General features: G+C 54.1%; 1 protein-coding gene across 1 annotated transcript in view; it reads right to left on the bottom strand.

Moving 5' to 3' along the window:
- LOC135827802 (uncharacterized) overlaps positions 1-12,243 on the bottom strand; it is a 53,246-nt gene that overhangs the window by 27,905 nt on the left and 13,098 nt on the right. Inside the window, exons 7-10 of the mRNA XM_065340224.1 lie at positions 11,656-11,694; positions 10,581-10,623; positions 1,799-9,937; positions 72-117 (exon numbers count right to left, since the gene is read on the bottom strand). Coding sequence (XP_065196296.1) covers positions 72-117; positions 1,799-9,937; positions 10,581-10,623; positions 11,656-11,694 — 8,267 coding nt within the window. The remainder of the gene's footprint in view (positions 1-71; positions 118-1,798; positions 9,938-10,580; positions 10,624-11,655; positions 11,695-12,243) is intronic.

The raw sequence follows: 12,243 nt of genomic DNA, 5'->3' as shown, positions 1-12,243 counted from the left end.
GGTATTGCGTATTGCTAGAAATTTCATGTATCATCACAGCCTTCTTAAACACACACATGTATCTCCCTTACCATCCAGCTAGCATCGCTTGCCCTTTCCAGTCTGGGAGAATTTGCCCTGGAAAGAAAAACAGAAAAGAAGCAAGTAGAGATATGACCAGCAGGAACAAGGGACCCAATTGCAATACAGTACTGGCGGTCCCCAAAGAACTGGCGGTGTCAGCCTCCTAGCCTAGACCGTTCTTACCGTATTTCCGCGCATATAAAGCCATGGCGTTAGAGGTGAAACATCGCTGTTTTGGACCAAATTTTTACAGAAAATAGCCTCGGATTTAACGCCATGGCGCTAAAAGTGAGAGTCGCGTACATGCAAAAATCGGCAGAGTATGAACTTTGAGTACTCGTACGGTGCCGTTGCACGTTCATGTCGAGCATTCATGTACTTTCAATTTTCCCTGAAAATGTCAAATTGTGAACCGATTGTGTACAAGGTGGCATGTGACAGTGGGGATGGGTACATGCAGAGAGAATCACCGCTACTGTACGTTCACTGAACTGAACTGACTTTTAACGCCAGATGCAATTTCCTCCGCATTGACTTTTGTTCACTTATAACGTCATGGCTTTATAAGTGAGGGTGGCCTTATATTCGCATATGACGCCATGGCTTTATACGCGTGGAAATACGGTATTTTCATGTACTACAGTCTATGCACAGTTGAGTCACCGTGTATGCATTGCGGGTATGCTGGGTTGGGTGAAATTCTAGCCTGCTGGTCGTTCTTCAGCACACGCCGCCACTACTGTAGTCTGTTTTAATGATCCCCGGCGGACAAGGACATGTTCAAAGAGTGTCTCGTGAATGGAGCTACCACACACACATGCACACGCGCACACACACACACACACACACACACACACACACACACACACACACACATCGCCAGCACAACGATAACCAGACACGGTGTACACCCGTCAGAGAGCCACTCCATACCCTACTAGTAGTGTTGAAACGATCTCACCGGGTACTCGTTAGCTCACTCACCGGGTACTCGTTAGCTCACTCACCGGGTACTCGTTAGCTCACTCGCCAGAAACTCGGCTCGTTTGCAATAAAGAACACCGTACACCGTACTCCGTACACATGGCAGTACAAGTCGAGCGGGGAGTCGGAAATTTTTTTACGACTCCCTGGTCGATCGAGAGTCCAGTCCCGCGCAAAGTGAAAATCACTTGCAGTTATAGTGACTGCATGCCGCCTGCACGGCCCTGAGTTGTTTCAGTTGTCGTTGCAGCTTTGGTGGACTCCACTGATGTCTTGTCCCGCATCTGCTGACCTACTGCAGGGCAAACTTCTGTCAACTCTCCATTCGAGTGAAAGTTACGTTTGGAAGTTTTCTCCCGCGATGCAGCGAAGAACAGGGCTACAGTGTTTGCAAAAACGGTCTATTCTTACAAAGGCTGCTCAACAATGGCGCTGAAAAGACATATCGACACCAAACAGCAGTCCTAAGTGAAGCAGCAGCATCCCCAAACGCTGGCGGTGATAATTTATTTGGACCAGCTGAATTGAAAAAAAATCGAACTTAGGAAAAAAAATTTTTAAATCATTATTTGCCACATTAATGAAACTCGTTAGCTCGCTCGATAGCTTGCTCGTTAGTGGAACTGATCGCTCGTTTGTAATAGATACGCTGGTTTCAACACTGCTAGGCTACTACCGGCCTACCCCTTTGTTCCATGACAGTCTCACTTGTCAAACCATAGCATACCTTGAGTGCCAAACCCTAGCATACCTTGAGCGACAACTCAGATAATGACTATCGTCACTGTCTTCACAACTAGCAAATCCCGGATGCAGAACGGCGCGATGCTGCGGTGACACAGCACGATGATGGTGCATGACGGGTCGAAGCTGCTGCTCCGAGACTCCAACTGGCGCCTCGTAAGCACTTATTTTGCGGCCGCCTACTCCTTGCCCCACCGTCACTGTTGGTGGTGATAGTAGGCTGCTGCCGTGGGTGTCCGGTGAGAGTGGCTGATTCTTATCTCTGCCGGCTGTGTCTGAATCCACGGAATCATGCTGGTGTGGATCGGCAACAAGGCTGGAATGCAGCTGTTGCAGCACGTCCACAGCCGGTGGATCGTTGCTGTCAAAACTGAGTGCAGGGTACTGTCTGGACCACTGGTGGTGGTGCTCGTCCCGTGGTTGCTCGGGCTCCGTCACCACCAGACTGCCCAGGCCCACGTTGACATTGATGTCGCTCAGCGAGGGCGTACGAGTGCGTATGGCGGTGGGCCGGGTGGAGTGAATGCGCCGGCCAAACGACTGATACGCTTGCGTTGGGCCATGCTTCACACCCGGTACGCTTCCGCCGTGGTGTTGGCCAGCTGTGGCAGCCAGGCCTGCATCATTGGTATCACTGTCGCTACTGCTAATATATTCTAGAGAGCTACGGGGAATTTTAGGGATTTCCCCGGGCTTGTACTGTAGCCAATCCGGTGGAAGAACTTCATCGTAATCGCTCTCCTCTTCATTGCTACCGCCGCCGACACTGTCACCACTGTCCACCACCCGGTCTAAGTGTGGTGCTGGGGGTAGTGCTTGCTGCTGCGGAGATACTAGCATGGATGCTGACGCTTCAGCCATACCACCGTCGACATATTCACGGGGGAACGGAGTCCGCTCCGTATCTGGTGACAAGCAGGTGTCCGTCTGCACATGCTGTTTGCGCGGTTCAATAGACATGTGTGCATTTTCTGCAGTACTCGCAGTTGGTTCAGGCACATCACGTGGCAATACAGTATTCGTTTCATCAGACTTGGAGTGCTCCTCATCACCCTCGTTCTGACTGACAGATCCGTCCTCACTGCTGTCACCACCATCGTCGTCATCATCATTATCACTGCCACTGCCACTGCTGCTACTAGAGTATGACGACGTGTCGTAATCCGATGACTCTTCATCGATGATGTCGCTATCACTGCTACTCTTCCAGTGGGTCTCACTGACCAGCAGATCTTGCGTGGGACTTGCACGCTGAATGCGGATCTCTATCGACGCTGGCGTCTCGGCCGCCTGTACCACCAGCCCGCCTTGATTTGCAACGGTTTTAGCAGGTGCAAGCGAGGTCTTCGGCGATGGGAGAGGACTGGGCTGACACGCACAGCTGGTGCTGGAAGAGCTGGAACTCTTTCTGGAGGCGGCAGACGCAGAGTTCAAGTAGACGATCTGTAGCAGCTGGGTGCCGCGCTCGGCGCTGCTACTCTCGTTGGACGGCGTGCGGGAGAGGCTCTCGAACGAACGATCAACGGTGCTTGAAGGTTGCAGGTAAGTACCGCCAGCGGTGTTGCTGCTGCTGCCACCGCCACTGCCACTGCCAACAGGGGGTGATGATGCAGAGTGATTCCAAACACCGCCGCCACTGCCAACAGGGGGTGATGATGCAGAGTGATTCCAAACACGGTCCAGCGATTTTGAACGCTGTACGTCATCTGGTGGGGGCATCAATGCCGACACTTGACCCCGTGGGTCGTCAGGGGAAGGTGGGCCGACAATATTGATTACAGCACCGGCTGGTAGATCATCGCTGTTTGCTCCCAGCTTGCTACTGGCTGCATCATGCCCCGCGTGTACGGGGTCGGGGTGTGTGGGCAACCGCAGTGCCGCTGCCTCCTTCTCTTGCTCACCATCATCATACTCCCCGCCGTCTCTGTCACAGCTCGTAACGGTGGCGGAGGCATGTCGCAAACCAGGACCAGTTAATTCTGCGGATGCTTGGTTTCGTTGCCAGGACGTCTGGCTGTTGCGCGTAGAGCCAGGTAGGTCTGCAGTGACGACAATGCTTTCCGTATTGCCGCTCAAGTCTCTAGAATCAGACGGTCTTGATGAAGACAAGGAATGGGATCTGATGAAATCCAGCCTTCTCTGCTGCTGTGGTGGCTGCTGTGGATCCCACACTGCAGCATTGTGCAAGGGACTGAAAAGCAGTGGAGGGTGCATAACATCGGCCAAAGTCAGACTGACATCAGGATCAGAGCTAGCAGCCACCGTTCGCTGATGAAGGCTATGCTGCTGCTGGTGCTGCTGCTGCTGCTGCTGGTGGTGGTAGTGGTGCTGCTGCTGCTGCTGCGGCTGCTGGTGCTGCTGCTGCTGCTGATGTTGCAGTTGCTGGTGCTGCTTCTGCTCCTGCTGTTGCTGTTGCTGCTGGCGGTGGTGTTCTTGTATTCGCTTCAGTGCCTGATCTGGCTGACCATCACTATCCTTGCTGTCTGCACTCTCGCACGATATCTCAGCCAGTGACTGCAGACGGTGCACTGGTCGTGCTTTGCGGAGCGGTGTTTTCGATAACGGTTGTTCGACGGCGCTGCTCGGGGTGACTACCTTGGCAAACTCTTCTGGCTCGTCATCAACAAGAGCGCATGTTGATACGGATGAGGGCTTCTGGGCAGCCACCATTCGGTGAGCAAAGAATCGCTTGCTTTCACGTCGATGCACTGGGTCATCGCCCTCACCACTGCTACTGCTGCTGCTGCTGCTGCTGGACTGTTGGTCAGAGTCTTCCTCGTCGGTCGACATCAGGTACTCGCTGTCTCCATCCGACATCTCATCCAACATCTGGCTCATCATACTGTGGTTGCGAGACAGCGTGCCCAGATCCCCGAACAGCAAGTCCATGGTGGTTATCGATGGTGACACTGCGGTGCGGCTTCGCTTCAGTGTGGCTCGCTGCGTCTGCAGCACCTGGAACTGATTGCTGACGTTGGTCACGTACAGTCGCATGTCGCGGGACACGCGCGCATGGCTCACCACCTGGGCCTTGAAGCATATGGGCACGCCCTCCAGCCGGTCAGACATCTCGCCCACCATGATGAGCATCTCCTCACCCTCCTGTCGCATGCCTTTCAGGCGATACATCACTTCGTCGGGCAAGTACCGCATAGGCAGCACCGGTACCGTGTCCTCCCAGTGACCGGAGAAGCCCAGGTTGTGCAAAATGTCGTCAGGCGTCTGCGGTTTCAAGTACGGTGGAAGACCGGCAGTGGTCCGCTGGTAAATACTGTTCCCGTGTGGCTTGGCAGGCAGCGTAGAACAGCGTGCCAGGACTCGATTCCGTCTCCCAGTGCCGTCCAACGTGCTGGGCAAGCTTCGACCACGATTATACGCCGGTGGAGAGATGCCACTGTCAGTTACTTCAACGGCTGGCGGCCGAACAAGCGTCACTCGCTTCTTGCTGGTGGGGTCCGGCGGTTTGCCTTGCCGTTGGCTTGTCTTCTGGCTAGATGGTGCAGTAGTGGGAGCTGCCAATGGTGCCGGCGGCAGAGCAACTCGTGGTTTGGATTGATGCAGTTGCTTGCTGAGTCTTGGGGAAAGCAGGTGATGTAGGCGGTTAGCAGAGCCAGCATTCTGCATGGCCGTCAGGCTGTCATCGAACAGGAAATGCAGCGTGGCTCCAGCTTCCTCCATCCTCTCCTTCTCCTCAGTGTTCAGCGATGTCAAGGACAAACGGCGTGTGATCTTCGGCCGATCAACTCCATCCGGCAGGCTGGAACATGAGCTACGTCGCCTAAGAATCGGCCGCTCTGTGCCTTCTCCCAAAAGGTTCTGGCTGCTGTCTCCCAAGGCCAGCTGCTCAACAAGAAGGCTGGGTTTCCGTGATTGCCCGCGTTCACCCGGAGGTGGCACGGTAATCGAACCACGTTTCGAATGCTCCCCCAATGTTGGCACGGTAACCGAACCATGTTTCGAATGCTCCCGGGTTATTGCCGGCAAGATGATGACATCATCATCATCTTCGTTTTCATCGTCACCATCGCCGCTAGCATTGATGGGTATAGAATTCTTTGATTGGCGTCGCAATGCCGACAGTTTGTCACTTGTCCTGTGCGGGTCCTTTCTTCGATCACCATCGTCATCAGCATTACGATCCTCATTCTCACCGGCGTGGACTTCGGCACCGCTTCTATCAAAACCAGTGCTGAACGCATCGCTGTGCGTTTTGCTTCTGGAGAAGCTGCTGCGTTTCTCCTCTGCCGACTGCTTGGACCAAGGTAACTGGCTCTCCTCCTCCTCCTCAGCTGCAGCTACGTGATCCAGGGCATCGGCTATCTGGGTCATGTCCTCGGTGTGAACATTTCTCTTGCTCCAATATGAATACGGTGCCATTGGTATTGCTGTCGTTGCTGGTGCTGGGGCTAATTGTGCAGCTGTGCTAGCTACCTCATCACGCATGAGGTCTTCAGACTTGCAGTAATCATGCAGGTGCTGGGCTGCTCGCGGCACAGGTCCAGGTGACACTGGCTCCGACGTGCGGCGACTCGGCTGGCTGTGCAGCTGGTTCAGCTTGTCCATCTGCGCCCGCAGCGGGACGAAACCGGGCGCGTGGCTCTTAAAGTGAGAGCTGAGCACACTGCGTACTCTGCTGTCCAGCTCTGGTGCCGGCATGGCTGGCGGTGCATCGGTATCCCCATCCCCCCTATCATTAGACGGTAACCGCCTCGGAAGACTGGTCGATGTGAAGCTAGCCTTGTGGACACGATTGCCAGAGAGTTTCCTCGCCGCCTCACTAGCAATGTTGTTATCAGCAGGAGACGCGGTGAATACATCATCGACAAATGGCGCAGGAGCACTAGGTGCCATGGAGCTGCGGCGTAAATCTGATCCGGAACCGGCGGGAGATGTGAAACCGCCGGCTACGAAAACAGGCCGCAGTGACTGCTGCGGGTGAACTGGACCCAGGGAACTCGGGTCACTGATACGCCGCAGCTTTTGCTCGGTGTGCACGTCACGTGTCAGGGAGTGTGCTGGTGTGCTCTGCTGACGAGTCAGGCCGGCTGCTTGCGGCGGCAGTCGTCGGCCATGCGTCGGACTGCCCATCAGCGAGCTCGGCGTGGAGAAGGCGGTGGGGCGGACGAATCGATCCGATCCCTGACTGCTATTCCAGGTTGCGCTGGTTTGCTCCGATGTGACGCTCTGACCACCCAGGTCGTATTGGTAGAGGCGCTCTGATGGATCTTCCGGCGACGACAGTCTGCGGAAAATGCGGTGCTGTTCGGCGGGCGAGATTTTCCTCCTCCATTCCATTGGGTTGGGGAGCGATGGAACAATGTCATCGTCATGCTCCTCGCTCTCCTCCTCGGCGGGTAAGTCATCGTGACAGACTACCTTCAATGGCGCCCGAGTCCCGGAGCTACCAGCAGACACTTGCCACTGTGGCTCTGCTGCTTGTTGTTCAGCTGCTGGTGATGGATGATCGCGCACGGCGTGGTCGTTAAACTGAAATACAGTAGCGCGATCAGGCGCTACTGCCGGGGCATGTTCCTGGCTGCCCGCACTGCCTTCGCTGGCCCTGGAGAGGTTAGATTCAGTTGAATGTGACTGGCGTAGGGCAGTAAACGTTGAAATCGGCGAGAACAGAAGACTTGTGTCCATATCGGGATCAAGCACCATTCCCTCCAGCGATTGCCTCCTGTTGCGCAATTGCGGAACAGACTTTAAACGATCGCGCTTTGTTGCAACTTCATTGTCGCTTGATTCGTCGCTCAGGTAAGCATCATCGTGCAAAGGTTGTGTCACCTCTGGCCTCTCGGTCGCATCCAGTCCAGTTACCTGCTGCTCGTGTTGGTGATACACTGACGGCATTGTGCTAGACCCTAGTGGCAGAGCTGGCAAGGGTGGAGACTTGGTCTGCATGCTAGGTTCGTGGGACTTGATCCGCTGCATGCTCTGGTGCGCCTCGGCAATCGTCATCTGATTGTCATACTCAAATTCACTGTCGCTGCTGTCACTCAGACTGTCTCGGCGGCAGATTCTCGCCGCTTTGCTCGTGCTTTCTTTGCCGCTCTTTTCAATGAACTCATGATCGTACTGCTCCTCTGGTGCCACCACATCCTCAGCTGGTACTGCAACAAAAGCACTCTGTTTCCGCTCACCATCGGAATCGGTATTGTAGGAAAACGACTGCACCGTAAGCACGGGTGTATCACTCGGAGAGTGATGCTGCACGGGAGAGGAAGGTGATGGCGGTTGTTCCAGCTGCTCTGGAACAACTGTTGTCTGCAGCGCAGTGTGCAGCAGAGATGGCGAGAGCTGCTGCGGCGGTGGTAGCAGCGGAACACACTTGGAGCACGGGCTGACGGGCATGGCCGGTTGATGTGCTCCACCGGCAGTGCCAGTGGTGTTGGGGCTTGCAGTGCCCCTGCTGCGAATCACCACAGGCATGTGCTGAGTATCATCCTCTGAGCTAGTGTCATCCTCAGACAGGTACTTGACGGCAACTGTAAGAAACCTAGAGCTGCCTGAGGATCGACGAAGGGATGGAGGCTTTCTACTGGCTGCCGGCGATGGCTCCCTTTCTTCCTCGCTTTCCTCACTGCCGAAGAGGCCCCGTATTCCCGCCGCGGAGAAGCTTCCCCGCGCTGCTATTGGCGATACGCCTGGCTGTTCGAGTGGTGTAGGCTCCAGGCGTTTCTGCATGCCTCTGGGGCTGGGTGTGGATGTGGCTAGCATTGCCAGTGGTGATATGAGAACACCATCAGCTGAGGTGGGTGTAAGGGAATGGTGAGCAACTGGTACACTATCAACTGGCATATCAAGCTGCAGTCCTGCTGACCGGCTTTGCAGTCGCTGTGTTGTGTTTTCGTCGCTAGTGTCAGGCATATCAGTATTGGCCATATCACTGGTTGAAATCTGCATGTCGGAAACAGGTGACACTCCAGCAGTAGTATGGTTCACCTGTTGACCATCTCGCGCTCCCGTGTACCCACTGTCATCATAACCCACCATCTCCACCGAAGCTAGCATGTCGTCTTGATGAGCCAGCGATGCCGCCGGAGCTACTCCTGGTGAGCAAGCAGTGTTCACTCTGTCCGCCTGGCTGCTTCCTGGCTCTGGCGATGGGGCTAGCGGCGAGAGTGACTCCTGCTCGATTGCCGCCAGAGGCGATAACCGCGTCAGTTTTCGTGTATACCCTGTTGGCGTGGTAACCGGCGGTGGTGTGGGAGTTGCCCACGGGTGCTCGGTGGACGCGTAGCCGCTGCTCAAACCGCCGCCGCCAAACTCCTCGCGCTCCTGCGACGACCAATCGGAGCTGAGCGACGGCTGCGACGAGCTGGACGGGAGTAGGGACGGTCGCAGTCTGCTGGCCTGCTGCGACGACACGAGCTGTGCCAGCGTTGACTCGCTCTTCGAAGTCAGCGCGTACTTCTGACGGGCCACGGAGAGCTGTCTGGCCGACACGTGCCGCCTCTGGATGGCCGCTTTACTGCTCATGTCTGCCAGGGACGAGGACGCGGAGGAGAGGGAGTCTTTAGCGGCGGGGCTGTGAGAGCGAGATCGAACTCGCTCGAGCACCGAGGCGACGCTGTGTCGGATGTCCTGCTCGGTCGGGACCCACTGATGATGATCGGCGTTTGCACGGGGTGAGCGTCTTCGCCCATCTTCCACATATATGCATGCCTTATCAGTATGATTCTGGTCTGTTCCAATGGCTACTGGTTGTGTGCTAGCTGGTAGTGACGTGGTGGTGGCCACGGCGCCTACTGATGCCGTGGAGAAGCCCACAGACCGAACAGCCTGGGGCGAGCGATAGGGTAGGGACAGTACATTGGACACCACCGTAACAGCGGGCCGGTTACCAAAGGTCAGTTCTAATGAATCATCATCGTCGTCATCATCATCATCATGTGACCTGCTTTGTGTCATGTGACTGCTGATGACGTCATACTGTGGTCCGTGCCTGGGGAATCGGCGTGGTAACGGGTCAGTGACAGCTGTGGTGACAGCAGCAGCACCAGCAGTTGCAAAGGAGTCCGAACATCCGCCCCACCGTCGTCCTGTGTCCGGACGTGCGCCGACATCATCAATGCGACCGTCACTGCCAGCTTTGCCATGGTGACGGTAATCATGGCGATGATGCCGAAACGGCAGATCGTGCCTGCGCACACAGACACAAGAGGAAGGTGGCAAGGATGAGTCGGACGATCTCATTTGCTATTCAGCACATGCTGCTGCTGCTGCTGCTGTTACTGCTGCTGTTGTTACTGCTGCTGCTACCTCTGCTGGTGGTGCTGTTGCTCTGCTCTGCTAGTGCTGCTAAGGAATGGAAGAAGCTGCCATGCACTGTGGAGTGTCAAGTTGAGAGCAAGGGAACACACAGCGAACTCACACTGCAGGAGTAGCAGCAGTAACCTACTCACACTGCAGGAGTAGCAGCAGTTACCTATTCACAACAAGCGCCATGCCCAACTCAATATGCTCTTTTTTCTCTCTGTTGCCCAAGTATTTGCATGCACCACTGTCCAAGCTAGCCGCAGAACACTTGGCACACTTTGGAAATATATACTCTAAGACTAATATTTTATAATTTTCCTTACAGACTTTCATGAGGCAGACATCAGGTAAAGACGCATCAACAATAGAAGCTAGGCAGGGAAACCAACTTAAACGTCCAGGGGATAGTGTGAATTATACACACTATGCCCTACACAAATACATTTGTTTTCCCGCCAAGCTTCTATTGTTGAGAGGTCTCAGTTCACTGCTATACATATGCAACGCAGTACAGTGCAGCAGCTTACCGACTTTGCCGCTCCGTTTGTGGTGCTAGCCTGTCTACCGCCTCTGTAGAACATACATTCACATGCGCACACACGCATGCATGCACACACACACACACACACACACACACACACACACACACACACACACACACAAACACACACACACACCTCCATCACTCCACCGTAACCACGGTAAGCTGATTTAGTAACCATGGCAAAGGATTCACTGGTTTATTCGGGAAAGACACAAAAGGGAAAAGTCTGAAGAAAAAAGTGACTGTCACCGTCAGGATTCGAACCTTTGCTTGTAGTCAGCGATGCTCTAACCACTGAGCTATGGTGTAGCCGTCATCCCAGCACAGACCGTTCAACATTTTCTTCAGACTTCGTAATGGCAAAGGAATAAATACTTGTGCAAGTCAGCCCATGTGCAGAAAAACCAACGAAGGAAACTCCCTGCAAACCATAGCAATACTGACTTCAGTACTTCACTAGCATACGATAACTTTCTCTCTCTCTCTCTCTCTCTCTCTCTCTCTCTCTCTCTCTTCTGTCTCTCTCTCTCTCTTCTCTCTCTCTCTCTTCTGTCTCTCTCTCTCTCTCTCTCTCTCTCTCTCTCTCTCTCTCTCTCTCTCTCTCTCTCTCTCTCTCTCTCTCTCTCTCTCTCTCTCTCTCGCTTGCTCGCTCTCTCTCTCTCTCGCTCTCGCTCTCTCTCTCTCTCTCTCTCTCTCTCTCTCTCTCTCTCTCTCTCTCTCTCTCTCTCTCTCTCTCTCTCTCTCTCTCCCATTATCGTTCTGTTGATGTTCCCAGCACTGCCGTACAAGACAAAGTTGTGGCAGCCGTGATGGTCTACGCACACCATCAGCACTGTGAGTGCATGCCAGGTCACAGTGGAACATGTGACATGTATGTCTGCTACCAGTTCCTGTAGAGTGTAGTGCGCTGCTGATAGCACCACTGTAGCATGTTGCATGGGGTGTACAGCTCATGTGTGGCCTCCACTGCAGCATGTTGTGAGCGTGTACAGCTCGGCATGTGTGGCCTCCACTGCAGCATGTTGTGAGCGTGTACAGCTCGGCATGTGTGGCCTTACCGATCTTGGCGTAGCTGTATCCACCGGATGTGTCCATACCTGCGCCGCACGTGAGGTAATACACAACAGTCACACACATACATTGACACCTGGTTAGGAAGAACACACTGATAAGAACACTGATAAGACAAGCGTTTGCTTAAGAAGAACTAGTATTCGTAACTCCATTGGATAAATCACCGTGTATTCACTGGGTATAACATACGGATAACAAGAACTCCCGTTATTGCGAACAAATATCATCCGTCCCTTGGTGTTCGTCCTAAAGAGGTTTGAGTGTAATGTGATATCACCACATAGAACCAAGCCGCTGAGAACTAACACACTAAGAACAACCCAACAGAACCGTGAATAACCTGATACAGCTGTTAGCTGATAAAACCAAGCAGAATGTGAACCTGGTAAACTGACCAAGTACAGGGGCGGATCCAGGAGGGGTTCCAGGGGTTCCACGCAACCCCCTAAATTTCGTAAACGCACTACTGGCAACCATATGCGTGTCCATGTACAGGTGCCAGCTATTCAGTTCTGACTATACTGGAACCCCCCCCCCCCCCTGTAGAGATCGCTAAATCCGCCGCTGAAGTA

Source organism: Sycon ciliatum, chromosome 12, assembly GCF_964019385.1.
Source record: "Sycon ciliatum chromosome 12, ocSycCili1.1, whole genome shotgun sequence".
Taxonomy (NCBI): domain Eukaryota; kingdom Metazoa; phylum Porifera; class Calcarea; order Leucosolenida; family Sycettidae; genus Sycon; species Sycon ciliatum.
The sequence above is the reverse complement of the archived record's forward strand: the minus strand, read 5'-3'. Positions and strand labels throughout refer to the sequence as shown.